General features: G+C 45.9%; 1 protein-coding gene across 1 annotated transcript in view; it reads right to left on the bottom strand.

Annotated features, from left to right (window-relative positions):
* Positions 1-2624: 2624 nt before the first annotated feature.
* The window catches only part of LOC144096771 (chitinase-3-like protein 1), a 1054958-nt gene continuing 1035588 nt past the window's right edge, over positions 2625-21994 (bottom strand). Inside the window, exon 14 of the mRNA XM_077629650.1 lies at positions 2625-2856. Coding sequence (XP_077485776.1) covers positions 2674-2856 — 183 coding nt within the window. The 3' untranslated portion in view covers positions 2625-2673. The remainder of the gene's footprint in view (positions 2857-21994) is intronic.

Here is a 21994-nt window from a genome sequence, read left to right as displayed (position 1 = left end):
CATTTTCCAATCTAATTTGACACAAATCCGACGTTTTCCGACCATTCTGTGGCAATTTTCACTATGCCATGACGACTTCCGGTGGATGTGACGTCACACCATTCCCGTGCTTACATCGATACCCAAATTATATATCCTTCGGGAATCATAGGTAATAATTACTCTTAAAGACACATTTTCCAGCTAATTTGACACAAATCGTACGTTTTTCCGACCATTCTGAGACAATATTCACTATGCCGTGACGACTTCCGGTGTATGTGACATCACACTGTTCCTGTGGCTATATCGACGTCCGTGCTATTTGGACGCAATTTTGAAACTTTTGCCTATAATTAACTAATTACTCTACAGTTGTCAAACTTGGCTTCTAGGTTCAATTTTCCACTCTATCGGAAGCAACCATTCTTTTTTGCTATCAATTTAAAAGTTCCCGAGTTATACGGGTTACACTCTCTGCGAACGGACGACAGTATGAGCCATTAAAGGCTTTCACCTTAAAAAATAATGATCGGTGGAAAACAGAGATGCTGACTAAATCGCCACCAGGAACGTATAGAATGTTTAAGCAGGGAATTGCCGAAGAAAACATCTGCGATAATTGTAGGGGACTCTTTGTTGTTCGAGGCCAGGACGGGAGTATTGTAATTAAGCGAAGGTTATCTGATTGGTGGCCAAAAAACGTTAGAGGTGATTGCGGCGACCCGGATTGGGAGAATGCGCAAGCATTCATGCCTCCTTCACACTCGTCGTCTCTCTTGGCTTCACTTGGGACTCTCTGCCTGTCTTTGCTTTACTTAGTACTATTTGCCTCATATTAATCCTTTTTACTTCTTTGTACCTGATTTATTCCTTTTAAAATTCTTTTTTTCGTTTCGTACTCTTTTTACATCCTCCCAGTACATCGACGTCAGTGGCTTTACACGCTTCAAGTTACTCCACATCAAACAAAGCTTTTGTTTGATTATTTAACGCTAATCAATCATTTTTAATCTGTTTCGAACCTTCATAAGGCGTGGTTGCATATTCACCCAGAATTTCAACGTCCGCGACTGTTTTGACGTGCACCCACTATATCGACGTTCGAGACTATTTCGACGTCTAATCGACTTTCCCGCCTTTAAGTAATTTCCCCAGAGCAACCATTAAATATGACACGCAGTGACATTTTATTCTCTATCACATATCATCATTCGTTTGCTCCGAACTCTTCCTCGAACGACGCAAGGGCTGTGGAGATGTTTTGCGTCCACTCTCTGCGGACACGAAACCGCGAACAAAGCCAAGTAATGCTTTCGCATTAAAGACAACAAAGTGAAATTTCAACTGTCATGGCTACATAGCTTGAGCCACCACCCGATTGGAAGGGTTCAGCAGCCTGCTTCCAGCAAAAACAGAAGTGATGACTCAACGTGGGCGAAATGAGCCCCTGTCCCGAATGTTCCATGAATCAGCCAGGCGCATGCGACAATTTTCCGCAAGCACGGAGTCAATATTACGCACGTTCTAATGAGCAAGATTAGGACTGAGCTTGTAAACGTGAATGACCTGCTCCCTCGTGGCAAGTTCCCTGGCGTCGTTTACAAAATTGCCTGCGCCGATGGTTCATCAGTGCACAGTCGCGAGTAAAAGATATTAAAACCATGACGTAACAGGAGGGGCAAAAAACGCTACCCGCAGCTGGTGCGGCGCCTTGCTTTGCAAACGCACCTTGCCTTTTTCTTTCGACATAATCCTAACCCCTGAGATTAGCGTTGCTATCTCTCACTCCGGTGGCATGTCACTAGTGGTGATGTTTTTTACTCCCGACTGTACATAGGCGAAACAAAACATCTCACGAGACGCCTGAAACAACATCAGAACAACGCACGGAACGAAAAGTAACGATGAACACAATTGCTGAGCGTGCGAAAAAACCAGGCCACGAGATAACTGGGACGAAGCATAGATTGTGACAATGGAAAGGAATGCGTCAGCCCACCGAAATTTCGAGAAATTTATCATCCAGGCAACGCTTGACAAACTCGGCAAGAACGATGGCACCCGGAATCCTATATGAGCCGGATCACTAAACACACTATAAAGTGCTACAAAAACTGGGGGCGTCCAGCTGGTAGCCTGATTGTGAACAAGGGAACCGTAGCACTCCCGAAACGCCATTTGTTATTGACTATATTCAGTGACCAGTCAACTTCGTGTCTCCCTGAGTCTTCAGGACAGGCGTTAGTATACAACATGACATTGCTATACCATGCCATGCCACAACATTACACACCTGCCTTGGTTTTTGCTGCTCCAAAATAACAGCATACTAAAAAAAGACACCATAAATAATCTCGAGCGCTTGGTTAATTCGTAAAGCAAGAGAGAGTCAAGTGGAGTGTTGCGGAGCCTAACAAAAAAGCTTTGGCGGCAACATGATGGTTTATTCGCTACCAATGCTCTGGGTGTTAAGAAGAAGGGTTCAGAACTCGTGTCCAAAGAGGTCGATGGTTTTTGCTGCTCCAAAATAACAGCATACTAAAAAAAGACACCATAAATAATCTCGAGCGCTTGGTTAATTCGTAAAGCAAGAGAGAGTCAAGTGGAGTGTTGCGGAGCCTAACAAAAAAGCTTTGGCGGCAACATGATGGTTTATTCGCTACCAATGCTCTGGGTGTTAAGAAGAAGGGTTCAGAACTCGTGTCCAAAGAGGTCGATGTCCTCGTCCACGTTCGTGCGCTTGTTCAACAGCTCGCGGATGGCCTTCAGACGCGGGAAAGCCACTTTGCCCTGGCACATGCCGTAGTAGTCCTCGTAGTCCACGTAGTAGGCGGCGAAGCACGTCTTGTTCGCCTGGTCCAGGATCAGGTCCACCTGCAGACAGAATGGCTGACTAAGTATATTTTTGAATATTGTACACAAAACAAAAGAAAACAAATCTAACAGCAGATTTAAATTACTAACTGTGAGGCAAAACGTGATTTTTTACTCTTTTGAAGATAGTATTGAAAGCGGACCCCATAATCTTTCATGAAGCACATCCAGTGGCCAGGGAAAATCTAACCAGAATGAGATGAAGCGCTCCTGCGTGAACTTGCGCAAATGGCATTCGCGACCAGATAGTGCGATGATAGTGCACTGTGATGGGTTGGATGTTGTACCTGGAAATAAGTTGCAATCTTAGCTTCAGGATGTTAGCAGACTTGGCCAACCTCCAACCTATGAGAAACTCCCAGCACGTCCTCACCACATCTACCCATTAGCATCAGACGATGAGGTGAGCATGAGGTGCGCGGCGGTGAGCAGGGGATGTGGGTAAGGCAGGCATTCCGGATGTGCCTACCGCACAGTCACCTGAACGAGTAACTAGAAAGAAAGCGTTGCTCAAATAAAGATTACGACGTGGGAGGGCTGACATTTTATTAGGATACAAAGCTGAGAGTGAGACAGAGTAACGGGATGGGGTGAGGTGAAACAAAAGGTTGAGGGTGACTAAGGGCCAAAAAATCTGAAGAAATAAAAATAGACCAGAGGGAAAGGCGCTTATGAGAGAGAAAGATGCGCTCCTGCATCAAGTGGCGAAAACGGCACACTCACGGCACGGTAATGCGATGAGAGTGCACTGCGAAGGCTAGAATGTTGCGCCTGGAAATAAGCTGCCATCATTTCAGGCTCTTAAAGCCTTCCATTCACCCCTGTTCGAACACTGCGTTGCTGTGAACGTTTCAATTTATCTCTAGTGCAGAGAAGTTTATGTACTCCTTCGCGATTTCTGTGTGCCGCGGATTGTTAACAGCACTCCTAATTGTGTTTTCTTCAATCAAGTGGAAGCATATGCTGTCTGTCATCATAATTCATACACTTATTTTTCCTCATTTTGTGCGTTCTTGCGCTTCCTGTCTTTACGTGTTTGCGTTTGGTTTATAATACAAGTTGATGCCGGTAGTTTGGTCTGATGTGCTTGTATCATGATGCCGAGCACGGCACCACTCCTTTGCTGGCTTGTGTAGGCCCATGTAATATGTACCCTCTCTGACAAGAGCTACCGATGTGCTGCTAGGCTAACGTAAGCGTGCGTGTTCGCTCCGGTTCTTTGGATGCCAAGTAAGTGGGCAGCATGTGCAGCTAGCAACTTCGGAACGCTGTCATACTCAGCGAGCAGCCGCAGCCCTGCCGTTTGGCTGCTAGCTGGCTCCGGCAGACGGCGCGGATGCTTTGCCAATTTTGGGGAAGACAGTTGAAAATTGAACTTGTTTGTTTTTCTCACAGCATGCATCTTTTAAACGGGACACAACGGAGAAAGCGGCGATATACAGCTTGGAGGGCGACTGGGCCTAAAGTGCCCAAAGCAAGCACAGCGCGAGGACACAAGAACACGGCGTATACACTAAATGCAAGAAGGGGAACAAATTCAAGAAGCAACGCACACCATAAAATCACAGTTGATTAACGGCGCAAGACGACAAAGTGAAGAAATGACGGATTTTCGAGGGGTGTTTTTGAGTATGACATTTTTTTTTCTCGAGGGCATTAAGCGTACTGTTAATTTGTAGGACATTGACTGAGCATAACAATTAGTTCCTGAAAATGGTAATGAGCCAAGGATTATTCTGCCGCACGTTAAAATAAGCAGTATAACGGATCATATGAATCATTTAGAAAAAAACAGTGCCATTACATCAGACAGATTTTTTATAGTTGGATAACAGCCGAAAGGCATACAGCGCGTAGGCTTCACGGAACAAAAATTCGTCAGAAAGATTATCTGTGTGCAAATACCATGGCACGTTAACTATCAGTCCTATTGCCCCCTTTGCACGAGGACTTTTTTCAATGGTTTGTTTAATCTTAGTACCCCAAATAGTGACACAATATGTTAGAGACAGAAGTAGAAAGGTAGTATATTTGAGAAGTTTAATTTTAGGTGGTAGCTTCAGCCTATTACTACATATGATGCCATTTACTTCGTCCATTTTGTTACGAACAGTGTCACCCTGCGCATCCCAGTTTAAAGTATCGGAGAAAATAATACCAAGATATTTTATGATATAGAGGACTTCAATTTTGGTCACACCAGCAAAAGTTCTTCGTCAGGCAAATTTGTTGATTTTTTAGCGCGGAAGATTATGCCTGTTGTTTTAGTTCTGTTAACTTTTAACTAATTAGCTTGGAATTAATTTATCAAATGCTTCAGAAATTAATTTCTATTTTTCTTTAGTTCATTTACATTGCTGCCTGTAGTAAGCATTGTTACATCATCGGCAAATGCCATAAGATTTAAGAAAATAGGAAAAAAAATAAGTTCTTAATATACAGTAGGAATAGCAGGGGAGTTAAATGCGGCCCTCAGGGGCACAGTAATTGATCGCTTTGGTAATTGACAAACCCTGTTCTCTAAAACAGACTCTTATCAGTGATTAAGATAGGACCCTATTAAGTACTAGAGATCCAATGCCATAATGGCATTTTTAAATAAGACATTATGATTAATTAAATCATAATTTCATAAAGAAATGCTTTATTAAAATCAATATATATTCCAAGAACACAGCGCTTTTCATCAATAGCGTTGGTAATTATTTATTTTTGCTTGAGTACGCTCATCTCAGTCATCTGTTTTGTCTGAAGCAAAACTGGCAGTTTGAAAGTAAAGAATATTTAGTGACGAACTTATGTATCTTTTTTATATGATTTTATTAAGTTCATAGGAGAGTATGGGCAATATAGAAGTAAAGTACTTGGTTATGCCATAAATAAACGTTACATTACTATTATTATAATTATTAAAAAGGGGGCATTTACCGCGCTATGGGTTTTTCGCACTAATTCGATTTTTGTTCATTGCGCTCTTCAGGGAAGGGAGCGGCGTGCTAGCAATTAAAGCTGCCCAAACCCGTTGGAATGCCGAAATACCAAGTGCGGTGGGGAGGGCCGACGTTAATATTCATCGTCTTCAGCAGTGACCATGGCATGCTGGGCAAAGCCTTCTCCCATATCTCTCCAATTAACCCTGTCATGTGGCAGCTGCGGCCTCCATATCACCGCAAACTTCTAAATGTTATATCCGGCCATCGAACTTTCTGCCACCACCTGATGCGTTTGCGCTATCTTGGAAGCCAGCCCGTTGCGCTCATATTCATCTGGCGGTTGTATAGGAAATGAAGAGCCTTAAGATCAGACAGTTCTCATTAAAGGCGGGCCGGACGTCGCTCTAGGACCATGGCTAATGCCACGTACAAGTAATGTCCGCCATGGCGCTTGGTTCGAACTCTTCCCCGCAATGCGTAGGCAAGTGACGCGGCGGCCATGGCTGTCACTCAAGGCAAGTGAGAGCGGTAGGCGATGCGACTTACACCAGCAGCGGTATGAATTCGCCGCGTGCCTTCGCTTTGCACTTAGTAAAGAGTATGGTAATATTTTACCTAGACCTGCTCGGTATTTAACCAAGCTAAGAACAGCATTTGCGCCGCCTGCGATTCTGAGCCGGCCTTTAAAGCGCATGTGTGCGTAGCGGGGATCGAGCTTCCGCAGCAGGCTCATCACGCATGTCACCGCACAGAGTCCGTAGTGGAGGGCTCCGTAGTAGTAGTAGTAGTAGTAGGAGGAGGAGGAGGAGGAGGGGACGTAGTAGTGGAGGGCTCCGGATGATTTGGAACACTTGGGTTTCTTTAATGTGCGCTGAAATCGCACAGCACACGAGTCTATAGCAATTCGCCTCCATCGCAATGCCACGCCACGGCCGGGTTGAAACTCTCGTGATTAAAGAATTAAGTTGGGCTAGTTGGTGCTTTTGATCCACAGACTGCGACATATCACAAGCGTTAAAATACACACAAAGCACTGAGAGCAGAAACACACAGGACAGACGCTAGTCTTCAACTGACGTTTATTGCACATGAACGAGAAGAAATCACTTTTTGAGTCTGCACATGCTCGATATAGAAGACATATTTGATTAACACGATCGTTGGTTTGCCCACATATAGAGTACAAAAGAAAAAGAAAAAGCAAATTCACAATAGATTGAAGCGCGTGCTTTTTGCCAGGTATGCAATTTCTTTACTCGTGGGGGCTATTAAAGGGGTGCTCACGCATTTCTCCCCTCCTTGATTGACACAAAAATCCTCAAATATTTCTCTATCTGCCTATTTGTCGAACCGCTTCCGCACGCGAGTGCTGCGAAAAAGAGGGGTACACTCTTCCTTCTCTATTTCGCCATGTTTCATTGTTTTGCACTTGCGGCAAAGGGCCGCCAAATGGCCACCTCCCAACAGCGCTGTGAATGTTGTTCGATGTTTCCGCAATCTATCTTTCAGGCACTGGCCCGTCTGGCCTACGTAGCACTTGCCACAACACAGTGGTATCAGGTAGAGCACTCCAATTAGGCAGTTAACAAACCGCATGGCGTGCTTGGTTCCACAGGCTATGGCTTCCTTGGTGGTGTTCACCATGCGGCACATCCTGGAAATTTTGAGCGGCGCCGAGAAAACAACGCGTACGCCGCACTCTCCCGCCACCTTTCTGAGGTGATGGGACAGGCCGTGCATGTATGGCACACACACAGAACGTCCGTGGGGACCCTCACTGCTGAGGTGTGCTGACTTACGCCCATGCCTTACCTCTTTGACAACGCTCTCGGCGACGGACGTGAAAGTGCTGTCTCTTAAGCAGCTCTTAAGCAGTTCAAGCCTATCCCTATCTCAATAATTTTTTAATGGGCCGAATTGTAGCTTAGGATTGGCTTTTTGACAGAGGACAATATGTCCAACAGACCGAATGATCATTAAAGTTGATGTTTAAATCAAGAGACTGCATGCAACCCTCAACCGAAACCTCACGAGTTAATGCCATTCCCTTCGCATATTCCTTAAAAACACTAAAAACGCCCTCCACAATGTAATCTCTTTCCTCAGGTGCCACTCCTTTCAACAGAACAAGATAATCTTCGACATATCTAAAAATTTTGCGACAAAGGTCTTGTCAGTGCACGAAATTGTTTTGTCTATACAGGCTAGAATCAGTCACATAAAACTGTAGCAATGCACGAACAAATGCATATACCTTGCTTCTGTACGTAGGAGTCAACGTTAAAATCAACAAGAGTAATATAATAATAATTGGTTTTTGGGGAAAGGAAATGGCACAGTATCTGCCTCATATATCTTTGGACACCTGAACCGCGCCGTAAGGGAAGGGACAAAGAAGGGAGTGAAAGAAGAAAGGAAGAACGAGGTGCCGTAGTGGAGGGCTCCGGAATAATTTCGACCACCTGGGCATCTTTAACGTGCACTGACATTGCACAGCACACGGGCGCCTTATTAGCGTTTTGCCTCAATAAACAAGAGTAGAGGAAACAAACTCTGTCCTATGTGCATAATAATGGTTACGTGCAGTGTAACGAACTCAGAGTGTTCACCAGTGCCAAACGCAGTACGTCCTCCATTACGAACGTAGTACGTCCTCTATTGCCTCGAGTGCCACGTAGGAACGTGATCGAACAGTGAGGGGGAAGTTGTATAATAACCATTTTATGCTGCCTACGGCACCAACACTGCCAGAATCGAGGCCCTCGTTCAGGAGGCGAGGGAAAGGAACAGAGGGGTTCGTTATTTCATGCATGACGGAAGCCAAATTCACCGAGACCAAAGAGGTGCACGTAAGCACTCCCGAAGACAGATTGGACAGCCGTCGCTGTAGCTCAGATGGTAGACCACCGGTTCTCATGGCACCTATGCATGGCTCTACGTAGCTGCCGCCAGGAAACCGCCGCACCGATTCTGTTCTGCGCGGTAACTTCGTGAAGGCAGTCGCCGCCGTACCGTGGACACCGTTTCGCTCTAAGGGGGTTTATGGTTCATGGGTGTTTAGCGTCCCAAAGCGACTTCGGCTATGAGGGACGCTGTAGTGTAGGGCTCCGGAAATTTTGACCACCTGTGGTTGTTTGACGTGCATCGATGTCGCCAAGTATACAGACGTCTAGAATATCGCCTCCATCGAAATTGGACTGCCGAAGCCTGGATCGGCTCCGTTCTAATGGTATTACATGATTGTAATGAGTTAATGTTCATACATGCGGAATTTGGCTTTCTCTACTAAACATTCATAGATCCGTGGAGGCCCTCATACCATTCCTGGAGCAGTGGTGCGGCGTTTAAGCGATGCGCCAGTGTCCTGAGGTGGGAGGTGCTCCCACCGGTGAAATTTGTGTGGTCCACGTTGCTCTCCATGAGCAACCTCGCGCGACCGGATGGATGGTTGGAAGGTAGGAGCGTCCCCTTTGAAACGGGACAGTGGTAGTTGCCACCATGCTCAGTTTTTTTCCTGTATTTTTGTTTAACTCTGCTGTAAGTTGTTAATAAAATTCGCTATTTTCTTTAAAATATATCTTCCTGCACTTTAAAACTTATGTCACCTCTCTGCTTTTGTGCCACCAATCCTCCAATAGCTTTTTGCTGATTTCCAGCGCATATTTATTTACATGACCATTGCTATCTCTAAACCATAAGGCCTCAGGAAGAGTGACTGTGCCTGCATCGACATCGGGATGGATACCATTACATTTTAGAATGAGGTGTTCTATTGTTTTTACCGATTTACCCCACACAGCACATGTATCATCTTCTTCGTTAAACTCTTTTTTGTAGCTGCGCGTTCTAAGACATCCTGACCTAGCTTCAAAAAGGAGGCCACTGCCTCTTGAGTTATCATAAAACGTTTCTTTCCTGATCTGCCTACCCGCCGCGGTGGCTCAGGGGTTAGGGCGCTCGACTACTAATCCGGGTTCGAACCCGACCGCGGCGGCTGCGTTTTTATGGAGGAAAAACGCTAAGGCGCCCGTATGCTGGCTTATGTCAGTGCACGTTAAAGATCCCCAGGTGGTCGAAATTATTCCGGAGCCCTCCACTACGGCGCCTATTCTTCCTTTCTTCTTTCACTCCCTCCTTTATCCCTTCCCTTACGGCGCGGTTCAGGTGTCCAAAGATATATGAGACAGATACTGCGCCATTTCCTTTCCCCAAATACCAATTATTATTATTATTATTATTATTATTATCTGCCTTTTCCAACACGGATATAGTTCTACATTATTCTTCTTTTCCATTGAATCTATTCAATTTTTGCATTCGACGTTTTTAACCTGTCGTTTAATGCTCTTTCTTTCTCCTTTCTCGTCTCGGGCAAACTTACTGGCCAGCTTTCTAGTTCGTTTCCGCCACTGTGTGTCAACGCTATTTCTGTGCAGGTATTTAAATACCTTAAATGATAGGTGTAACGTTAAGAGATCGGAAGCTGGCAGAGTGGGTAAGGGAACAAACACGGGTTAATGACATTCTAGTAGAAATCAAGAGAAAGAAATTGGCTTGGGCAGGGCATGTAATGCGAAGGCAAGATAACCGCTGGTCCTTAAGGGTAACGGAGTGGATTCCAAGAGAAAGTAAGCGGAGCAGGGGGCGGCAGAAGGTTGGGTGGGCGGATGAGATTAAGAAGTTTGCAGGCAAAGGGTGGATGCAGCTGGCAAAGGATAGGGTTAATTGAAGAGACATGGGAGAGGCCTTTGCCCAGCAGTGGGTGTAGTAAGGCTGATGATGATGATGATTTAAATACCTTAGCTGCCCACCTTTCATCGTCCAATTTCCTCAGGCGTTATTCGTATAGTACTTTACTCTGAGCTTCCCGTGCTTCGAACGTTGCCCAGCCCATATCCCCCTGTACTGTCTCGTTTGTGGTTTTCCCGTGGGCACCTAGTGCTAATCTTCCAACAGTTCTCTGATTTACTTCTAATCGCGACTGAACTTCAGTCGTTAAACATAGAACCGCTTTCCCGAAAGTAAGTCAGGGCCCCATTATTCCTTTCCAAATACCTCTGAGGACTTCATACCTGTTGTGCCCCACAATGCCCTATGTTTCATCATCCCGGCATCTCTTCGCCCTTTTGCCATAAGAGACTGTTCGTGCTTTTCCGTGTACATATATGCCCTTTGTTTACCCATACCCCAAGATATTTGTATTCGGCCACTCGGGGTATTTTATGGCCTTGTATTGTAAGCTTCTGAGCAGTTGTATTGTTGAAAACCATCGCACCTGACTTAGTTGCGCTAAACCTGAAACCTAGACTGTCTCTCAAAGCGGAAAGCTGGGCTAGTTGGTATGTCATCATTAATTAAAAGACGCGCATAAAACTGGGACGCAGACGTCCTGGCTTCTTCTCTGTCTGCGTCCCAGTTTTATGCGCTAGTCTTTTAATTAATAATAACTAGACTCTCTCCTTTGTCTCCACAGCAATTCACCAATGTTTGAAAATCTTCCTGGCTATCTGCTAACAGCACGAACAGGCAATCATCTAAGCGCCTACCACTTCTGAACCCGTTCTGAAGTTCTCCGAGTATTCTATTACTTTCTACTCACGACTGCATTTTTATTTTCACCGCCTGCATCGCCAGCCTGTATGTAACGAATGTTATCGTAGTCGGTCGGAAGGATTTTATGTTCGCCATATTGATTTTCCCTTTATAAATCAAAGTCATTTTACTCTGTTTCCAGCTTTACGGAATTTGCCGATTTGTTATGACTGCCTCGAATAGTTTTATCAGCATTTTCTTGCGTGTTGGGCCAAGTTCATTAATTAGCTTGATTGGAATTTCGTCGATCCCTGCGGACGTACATCTTGCAATATTTGCTTCCGCCTTTTTCCAGCTAAGATTCGTCAGTTCCACGCTGTTTTCTATTGTGCTGTCCTGTGTTGCTCTCTCATTTGGGGTGGTTACTCTACCGTCTTTCTTAAATGACTCAGCTATAACTGATGAAATGTAGTTCACAGCGTCATCTCCCCCTAAACATTTTCCCTCGGCATCGTGAATCTGTTCCTGCTTTCTGTGATTCGCTTTGCCCAGCCAGCTTATGGGGTTCCAGAATTTTCTTGGCCCCCCTTTAGTTGCATCGCGAAGTTCAGCTAGCCAGTGATCAGAGGACTGCTTTATTTTAGCCTGGACGAGAACCTGCACTTGCTGTTTCTTTTGTCGATAAAATACCCATTTTCGGCCTATTTCCTCTTCAGATAACTGTGCCCTCTTTGCTTCTCTGTGTTCCCGTGATGCCAACCGTCGTTCTTCGATGGCCTCCCTAATTTCCTTATTCCACCAACTTCGTGGCTTCCTCTCTCCTCTCCAGCGGTTTACTCCTTTTACTTCTTTTATTTTTGTACTAATGAGTAGTTCTAACTTATTATAATCCCACTTTTACATGGGATGTGTCTCTATTACTTCCTCTATGCAGGCCGCTTTTGCGATATTTGGTCGTCATTTAATTTTGCGTACACTTTTTGACTCCCCTTCATTTCTCTTTTGAGCAGGGCTCCAAACTGTAGACTAATACGCTTATGATCACTACCGAGGCTTTACTTCCCCTCTTCGTGTATGTCCCTCATTGGGAGCTTGCTATACATCCTCTGCGAGATAAAGCAGTAGTCAACGGTCGTTTGCCTATTACGGTATTCCAACGTAATTTGTCCCTCACACTTAGTTTCTCTATTTACTGTAACTAGGTTGGGTCGCTCACATAAGACTAGCATCAACTTCCCGTTACAATCTGTGTATCCATCCAGATCCTCGATGTGGCCATTCATGTCGCCCAACAGAATAATATCGGCGCCTTCCCCAAACTACTTTATAAAGTCATTGAGACCTTTAACTAGATACGTGTACTCTTGCCTGCATTTGTCCCCTGTCCCTAAATTAACTTCTCCTAGCCATGTCCTTTTGCCGGCAATTTTACCCGATAAACAGGCATGTTCTTTGTAAGTTGACTTTATTCTTTGCCAATTTGTTCCTTGATGTATCAACATACCTACTCCTCCTCCCTTCCTCTCCGTTGTTGTTCTGTTGTTCTCTTCCCAGACGTAGCCATCAATAAATGGTGGGTCTTCTAGATCCCTGAGATGTGTCTCGCATAGCGCGTTGTAAGGTTTCTGGCGACAGCCGGTGGTCTGATTCAGCTGCGTATTCGGCCAGGACACCTGCAGCCGGGGTCCCTGCACGGCGATAGGCATCTTGGTTCCCACGGCCGGTCCTCGCGAGGTTTATTGGATTCGAGACGGAGGATTCCACTGCCGTTTGAAAACAACATTGTTCCCTGAAGATCGACCGTGCGGCACGGAGGCAGTTAGCGACCGCCAGAACCGAGCAGGGGTGACTCACCCCTTCAACTGTGCCTGCTCGCCAGCGCCTCGCCCATTCGGACTTCCCGGAAGACGTGTCCGGCCTGAGCGTGAGAACTGTCGTTCGGACGCGAAGACAATGCTCTCTCTGGTGGGGGCGATTGTCCAGCGGCACCCTCTTTCTCCGGCGAGGCATGTGACGGGGGCGTGTCCCTATGTGTGTGTGTACGACAACGCAAGTTAGGCCACGCCCAACCTGGCGAAGGCTTCCTCAAACCTGGGGAATCCTAGGGACCGGACCCTTTTTAAACCGGACGACGAGTGCCGTGAAAAGAAAATCCTCGATCATCCTCAGATCTTCTCAGATCCTCCGACCTTCCCCCATCACCCTCCAATGGGTTCCAAAATCTTGTAAATTAATGTAAAATAAACCCCCTGTACAGTTTCCTTCATAACCAAGTCCGAAAACGTCATTCGAAGAAGGGACCTGCGGCGCTGAAAGAGTCAGCTCACTCAAGGGCCCCTCATCTCTAACAGCGTGTACACCTACTTCTTCGCCCTTCAACTGCTGTTCTATCTCTAACCACTTCGCTCTCGTTCTACCGCCTTGCATGTTTATGTACCTGATCCTGCTGTTAAATTTCTTTTTTGTAGTTTTATTCCTGGACCTCCTAGTGGCCATTTTATTGGCGTCAGCCTCCATTGCTACACTTTCTACTTTGCTTCTACGTACCCCTATGCCCTGAGCCACAGTGGACCGCCAAAAAAAGCTACTGCCCGGCCTGCCAGGCGCCACCTGATCTCTGCTCCTAGCCTTCCATTGAAGTGGATGCCATCTCATGTAAAGCCTCCGCCAAAGCATGCTCTATGCACTTCCCTGTTTATGTCTGCCACTTCAAAGCCTTTCTCCTGGCTCAACTTCCTTATCTCCCGATTAACGGCCACAACGTCCTTGGCAATTTCTTCGTTCCGTCCTTCACTTCCGGCACTGTGCACACCACGATCTGGACTTGCTGTGCTAACGCCATTAAATCGTCAACTCCATCCGCTAATCTTTCCACTACTTTTTCGGCTTCACCATTCAAGACATCATTTAGTCCCGCCGCTATCACTACCAAATTGCGCTCTGTAACATTCTAAGAAAGTTCGTTTTTTGCCTTTCTCAGAACTGCGTCGATTTTCCTGCCCGGGAATGCCCCGACTGTTACCCGCTTATCACCCTTTACACGCTTAATTATAGTTCTTTTGCACCTACTCATATTTGAGTCACCACCGATAAGCACTTGGGTATTTCCTTCCTCCATCCTAACTTCCGGATTATTATGCGGCCTCTTATCTGTGACTGCGACCTCATTCCTGGAAGTTAGCTTGTTCCCCTTCTCTCCATCTCCTCCAGACTTCCTAGTTGCCACGTGTGCGTAGCTGTTCCTGTCTGAACCTGTCTGACCTATTTCCTTATCGCTGTCCATGCCAGCCCAGGCCCCATCCACGTGGCTGGCGCTGGAATGTCTGCCAATGTGGCTTCGCTTGGCGGTGTCAGCCATTTTTGCGTCCAACAATTCACTAAGCTGCTCTTGGAGTTTTCGCTACTCTGCCCTCTCTACCTGCAGCTCTTTTTCTAGGGCATCCATACGTAGTGCTAGGCTGGTTTTCGCTTCGTCAGCCCTGTCCAGGCGTGCACTTAATACGCAGCATTTGCACATAAAATCTGCGCCTTCGGCCTCCTCTACAGATTCGAACCGCGTCTCTTTCAAATTCTCCGACGCCTCACACTCCTTGCATTTAACCTTCAGTTGCTTGACCATCTTAGCAGCACTCTATTATTACTACCACAAAATGCTAGAAAAGAAAAAAACCACTTGCAACCACGTGCTAAAATAAATTCTGCCTATAGGCAAAAGCCAATCACCTCGAAAGGAATACTAACTACCTGTCTAAACCAGTTAACTCACAAATGAGCCCTGCAAATCTATAGGTGCCGTTCGGAAAAGGCCCAGCCGTCAAGTCACTGACCTGCTATTTCGCGAGAAATTCAACTGACTAGCCTAGATCTAAAACTAGCCTAAATCTAAGGTTTCAAAATATTAAAGGAAAAAACTCATCGATTTGTCTTAGTCACGGCGCTCTCGCAGTCGTCCGTCCGTCAGGTCCCGGGGTCAGGTCCACGCGTAATCCGAAGAGCACCGAAACAAGCGTCCGCACCGCACGGCTGTCAACTGTCAACCAATCATTAGTTTAACCGCGACTTGCCAGGCTGCATGAGGATGCCATCCGTTATGGGTACCTTGGAGTGTCAACGTGCACACGACCACACGCACGCACGCACGCACACAGACACACACGCACACAGACGGGTTGTCGCTCATTAATAATAATAATAATTGGTTTTTGGTAGAATAGAAATGGCACAGTATCTGTCTCATATATGGTTGGACACCTGAACCGCGCCGTAAGGGAAGGGATAAAGGAGGGAGTGAAAGAAGAAAGGAAGAGAGAGGGCTCCGGAATAATTTCGACCACCTGGGGATCTTTAACATGCACTGACATCGCACAGCACACGGGCGCCTTAGCGTTTTTCCTCCATAAAAACGCAGCCGCCGCGGTCGGGTTCGAACCCGGGAACTCCGGATCAGTAGTCGCTGATCCGGAGTTCCCGGGTTCGAACCCGACCGCGCTTGTCGCTCATTTTTAAAGCTTCTGCTTTACAGACAACCCCCATGCTCCTCACTTTCGGTGACTGTCGGCTTCGGTCATATGTTGTGGTATTCATGAATTTATTATCGAGGTGTGGTGTGCACAAGTATCCGTTTCGGACGCCCAAGAACCACGGCCAGAGATCCCAGCAGCATCGCAGGCACCAAGAGCGCGGTCCCCGCTCTTGTAAACACACCCAAGTATCCTCAGTGCGTCTCCAATAAACGAGCGCGCCAGACGCACCCACCGAATACATGAGCTTGGTCAAGTGCCAATGGAGTCTTTTAAAGCGTAAATAAAAAGCATGACGAAATGCGCACGAAGTACACAGTGCTATACTTCCTGCTAGAAAAGAGTGCACGAGTTTGTGAGGGAGACGTCTTAAGCTATACGGGGGACCAACACTTCACACTGAGCTGGACCTCAACGCCCCACCACACTTTTGCAAAGCTCGACCGGTTCCCCTTTCACTCAGGCCAATAGTCGACGAAGAGTTGGGCAGTTTGGAGGAACAAGTTACTCTTCAACCAGTTAAAATTACCGACTGGTCGACAATCTTGGTGTTGGCCCGGAGAAAGTCTGGATTGTTAAGGCTGTGTCGACTACAGAAGGACGGCATACAGCGTTCGTGAAAGCAGCAAATCCGCTTCCAACCTATGAAGAGGTGCTGGCTACTCTAAGAAGTGGAACAATTTTCTCGACGCTTAATCTTTTCAAGTCGGTCGGAAGAGCCTGGTCGCTAAAGAAACAGCGAAACTACTGACTGCGAATACTGAGAATAAAATATAAACATTCAAAAGACCTCCGTTCGGAATCTGAGCAGCATTTGCGACATTTCAGCCGATCGTGGAAACAAGATTTGCTGGAATTTCTGGCACCTGCGGGCATCTGGACAATAGAATGGTTGTGTGCGGATAACCGCCCCATCATTAAAATGAACTGTTGGACAAAGTGCTGCCGTGATTGAAGGATATACGCCGGCGCCTTTGAAAAGACAAATGCTGGTTTAGGATTAGCAGTGTGCATTTCCGAGGACACCACATTGATGAACATGGTGTCCATGCAACTGGAGCAGAGGTTAAGGTCATGATGGATGAATCAGCGTCGGAAACGAAATTTGTGCTGCAAAAATTCATAGGGTTGCTTGCTTTCTACGACCGGTTCCTCAAGGATAAAGCGAGTCACCACACCACTTTTCGCACATTGGCGCACGGAAACGCAACGGATATGACAAAAAAAAAGCACCAAACGCATTCGAAGAGCTTAAGAAGCTAATTCGAGACTACACAGTGTTTGCTCGTTACGAAAAACAGGAGCCTTTTCTCCTATCATGGACGCTTTGCCCTACGGTATTGGCGCTATGTTGTCACAGACGAACGAGAGTGGTAGAGAAGCATCCATTGCTTCTGCATCAAGAACTCTAGGCAGAGCAGAAAGAAATTATGACAACTGGATCGAGATGGACTTCCAGGAATATTCATCATTGATGAATTGTAGCAATGTATAACTGGAAGGCAAGTGACCAACATCAAGTATTCAGGAGGGCGTGCCTGTTGGATGTATCTCGCCTAAGCAAAGAATTGCTGCCTTATATTTAGACACATTCCAGGACAGTCAAAAGGGTCATCGCTTCTCTTTGTTTGGAATCTACGCTGATCAAATCCTGTGCTCACATGGCTGAGGATAGTTTTAATAGTCAAATCAACATGCATCAGAAGGCGGGCTTGCCATTCTCTGTCAGTAGCAGAGACGCTATTAAAAAATGAAAGAGAAGAAAAGCACCACAGCAAAGTCACGACAAAAGGGAGACCACAGGTGGTTCTTTATACAAACCGTGTTGCCGGCGGCCTGTCGTTTCCTCAGCTCCGAGAAAGGTGAGCGGCTTGTGCGCACGTATCGAGGGAAGGAAGAAGCCCCAGTGTGACAAGGCCAGCTTTCTCGGGCAAAAATTGTGAAAATTGAAAAACTGTAAGACACTGTTATGGAAATATTGAAGGTAATGGTCCATTATTTTGACATGCAGCAAAATATTTTTTTTTTAAAGTGGTTCCAGTGATCGCATCGAACAGTTAAGACTGCTATAGAAAGCCAATCCTGAACTAAATGAAGGCACAGCGCACCAAGGACGAGGCAAGAAAGAGACAAACACAGCGCTGTGTTTGTCTCTTTCTTGTTCCGTCCTTCGTGCGCTGTGCCTTCATTTAGTACCATGTACCCACAAGCCCAGACAAACACCTTATTGCAATCCTGAACGCTTTTGACCATAACAAAAACGCGAATAGAACAAAAATGTAAGACTCCTGTCGGGTGGTCGGCGGGTATATTGATTGCTATAGTGAAATCTTCAATTCTATGCAAAAATTGCGTTCATAAACGGTTTCCCGCTCAAAAATGCCGTTGTTCAGAATTGCTGGGTATGAAAAGGCATGGCAAACTGCTTGTGGACTGTGCAGTTGGTGTGGTGTATGAAATATCACTGACTTGCGACGGGGTCTATACTATAAGCCAAATGGGTCATTATGTTCACGATAGAGCATGGGAACACTCTAGACGGCTAGAAAAGGAAACTGGGACCAATTCGCCCCTTCACTACAAAGAGTCCGAATGCGAGCCGGTGCTTGACGGTGTCAGGATTCTTGGCAGGAGTCACGGTAAGAAAACGCGTGAGGTTATAGTCGCCTTTCTGATTGTAAAGGAAGGATACGCATGCAGTAGTGATTGCTCTGATGCCCCTCGAAGTAAAGAAATCTTCTTCATAGGATTTCTTTTTATAATCATCAGGTCTAGATAGTGAATGTGTGTCTTGCAAGAAAAATTCCATTCTGCATGTCGTATTTTTACTGTGTGATACTAATCAGCTGAAAGCGTTCCGATTTTTGCTCGCTTGTTGTTTTATTTTATATGACTATTTTTCAGCGCTTGTCTGAAACTGCTTTTGAAAATAGGTTTTTGTACCGGCAGAAGGCAACGATACCTCTGAGATAAATTGTAAGACACAAAGTGTTGCAGTCACTGCATGTCGGAAGGTTGATGATAGCGAATATGAGAGGGCCATGTCACTCAGTGCCCTGTACTGAGCCCCGAATTTTCTAATAAACCGTAGGTAGTCCGGCCTCTTTCCTTCTTCCCCTTCTCAGTCTTCCTGTGTGCTTCTTATTGGCGGCTTTAATTTCTTAATGATTCTAATATCTCTCTTGTAATCTGCGTTGGATGGCCGTGAAATATTCCAGAATGCGCAAAATCTGAAACACAGTGGCCGCCACCATCGAAGTCGCAGCACTGAATTGCAAGTGTTTCACGCATTGGACGCACATGGACGCACATGCGTTCGCAGTCATTCGCTCACACATCGTCCGCTCTGGCCCACATCGAAACGGTCGCATGACAACGGTATTTTATAAACAATAACCTCCGCACAATTAACATGCATGTTTGCGTAGCTTGTCTGAGAGCCTACATTTTGGCTTCCCGATGGGCTCATCAGCCTACAAATCCTGCCTAGTTTAGGGGATGCAGGAAGGGCGACTTATGCAGACCCTCCGAGGAATGTTCATGAGATCGTGGGACAAATCATAGATGTACGGCAAAGCACAAAATTTATTTCCGGTTTCCCTTCAAGCAGCATGACTCTGTCATCCTTCTGCTTTTTCAGGATTCTCTCGGCTACAGCACGAAGCAGATGGCCGGGATAGCCGCTCGACTTCAGCTGTTGTGTCTGCCTCGACAAACTGTCGTTAATCACGTGGGGGCAAGACTTTTAAAGAGCATACGAGAACAGGAGCTTCGTGTGCCTCGCATCTCGCACACCTAGCAGTCATGCAAACGTGAACATACAAGCTTCAGGTCCAAGAAACTTAAAGGCGATCCATCGGGTACCTTCAGACGCGCCCCAAAAATGGGCAAAGTGCGTGACACGCCCAGTTGAAAGCCTGCATCGTCCTTACTTAAAATGACTAATAATAATAATAATAATAATAATAATAATAATAATAATAATAATAATAATAATAATAATAATAATAATAATTGGTTTTTTTGGGGAAAGGAAATAGCGCAGTATCTGTATCATGTATCGTTGGACACCTGAACCGCGCCGTAAGGGAAGGGATAAAGGAGGGATTGAAAGAATAGAGGAAGAAAGAGGTGCCGTAGTGGAGGGCTCCGGCATAGTTTCGATTACCTGGGGATCTTTAACGTGCACTGACATTGCACAGCACACGGGCGCTTTAGCGTTTTGCGTCCATAAAAACGCAGCCGCAGCGCCTGGGTACGAACCCGGGAACTGCGGATCAGTAGCCGAGCGCCCTAACGACTGAGCCACCGCGGCGGGTTAAGAAAAGTCATCTGCACACTTGTAGGCCCTTTAAGTTTACAAGAGGTTCGGCCGAGGCACTGAAAAATGAGCTAATAAGGTGCCGTTGAGGGCGGGGGTGAAGCTCAGCCGATCGAAATGCATTATTTTTGGATGGAACAATAGCGCAAGAAGTCGCAGCAAGCGTCGTAAGGGGGCGGCAGAAGGTTAGGTGGGTGGATGAGATTAAGTAATTTGCGGGCATACGGGGGGGGGGGCGCAGCTGGCAAAGGACAGGGTTAATTGGAGGGACACGGGAGAGGCTTTTGGCCTGCAGTGGGCGCAGTCAGGCTACTGCTGCTTATGATGATGAAAAAAGAGGCTACCGCATTTTGCCACGCCTCCCACTCCATGACAAGGCTTGAAAGACGCCCTGATTCCCGATCTGTGAGCACAACCCGCTCAACCGAAGGAAACCCGAGCGCCATAGGAGGCATGGGAAGCCTTTAGTTCCCTGCTCGGTCGGCGTGGTATACGAAATCCCACTGACTTGTGGAAGAGTCAACATGGGCCAGACAGGTGGTTGCACCAATGACAGGGCAGGGGATCATGAAAAATCGCGAGAGAACGTAGGGGGGTAGAATTTGCCTGCCCACTGTAAGGATTGCACATTGTGAGCCTGTTCTTAACAGTATTAGGATTCTAGGCATAAGTCGCGATCAGGTGGCACGGGAAATTCTCGGAGGCTTTATGATTAAAAAGAACCGGAGCACGTGCATACGTGATAGCTCTGCGAAGAAATGAAATCTGCTATCTTAAAATTTTTTTTTGAAGACCTGTGCCGCCAAGAATTGTTACCTTTTCGGCGTCCCACTCCCAAACATGCGTGGTGCTGTTGTTGTGGCTTTGTTGTTATGTTTGCGTTTTTGCGATTTTACTTTGTTTTTGTTTTTCTTTACGTTTAAAGGGTTGCCTGCTTTTGCTTCGAATGCATTTCACTGCTTTTGCTACGATTGACTGACACTGCTATTGCTGAGATTTGTTAGATTTATCTTTCTTGTATAGGCAAATGCTTTGTATAAGCTTTCTATAAGCTAGTGCTTTCAGCACATTGTAGATAAGCCTTCTGCGATTTGTGTGTACCTTGTTATTTGGTTGTGAGCGATAGGGCGTTGTCACATGGTGAGTGAAGCTTATAAGTATGCCCCTTTTCTTCCAATAAACAGCTGGTAGAGTGCGCATGCATTGTCTTTTTCTTTCTTGAGCTGTCCTCGTTGCGCGGCAGTTTTTTCAGTGCTGCAGCAACTCTCCTCGCAGGCCGTCATTGTAATGCATTAAATAAATATAATCACACAGACGATTTTAGTCCCAAGATGATGAGGACTCGTTTTGGGCGTATGCAAACTGCCAATCTATACGTACTATTGTAGCTTGCATTTTTTGATTTTGCCTTTGTGTATTATATTTGGTGCTATAGTGCTAATTGATTGTCTTAATTTTCGTATGTAATATAGTGTAATATTAATACTAGATATCTTCTGTCAGAGTGCTATTTCTTACTTTTTATTTTTTCTAATGCGATTGTAATGTGTATCTCTTATGTTGCACGGTGTACCTTTAATGTTGTGACATAGGCCGTGGTCAACCTGGGTGCAAAGCTTTTAGCGCAGGGTGACCAACTAGTTTTTCTGGTAAATATGTTGCATTGATTGATTGACTTACTGGTCGATCGACCGACACACCGATTGATCGATTGATTGATTGATTGATTGATTGAAGGGCGAAGCTGCTGATCCACCAAGGCACGTAGCTGCTCTGAAAACGATATAAATTTCCCACGCTATTCCGCTAATTGCATTTCGCAGTATGTTTAA

The sequence above is a fragment of the Amblyomma americanum genome, chromosome 7 (genome assembly GCF_052857255.1).
Source record: "Amblyomma americanum isolate KBUSLIRL-KWMA chromosome 7, ASM5285725v1, whole genome shotgun sequence".
In the NCBI taxonomy this organism is placed as follows: Eukaryota; Metazoa; Arthropoda; class Arachnida; order Ixodida; family Ixodidae; genus Amblyomma; species Amblyomma americanum.
Note: the sequence above shows the minus strand (reverse complement) of the source record. Positions and strands in the feature narration are given on the sequence as shown.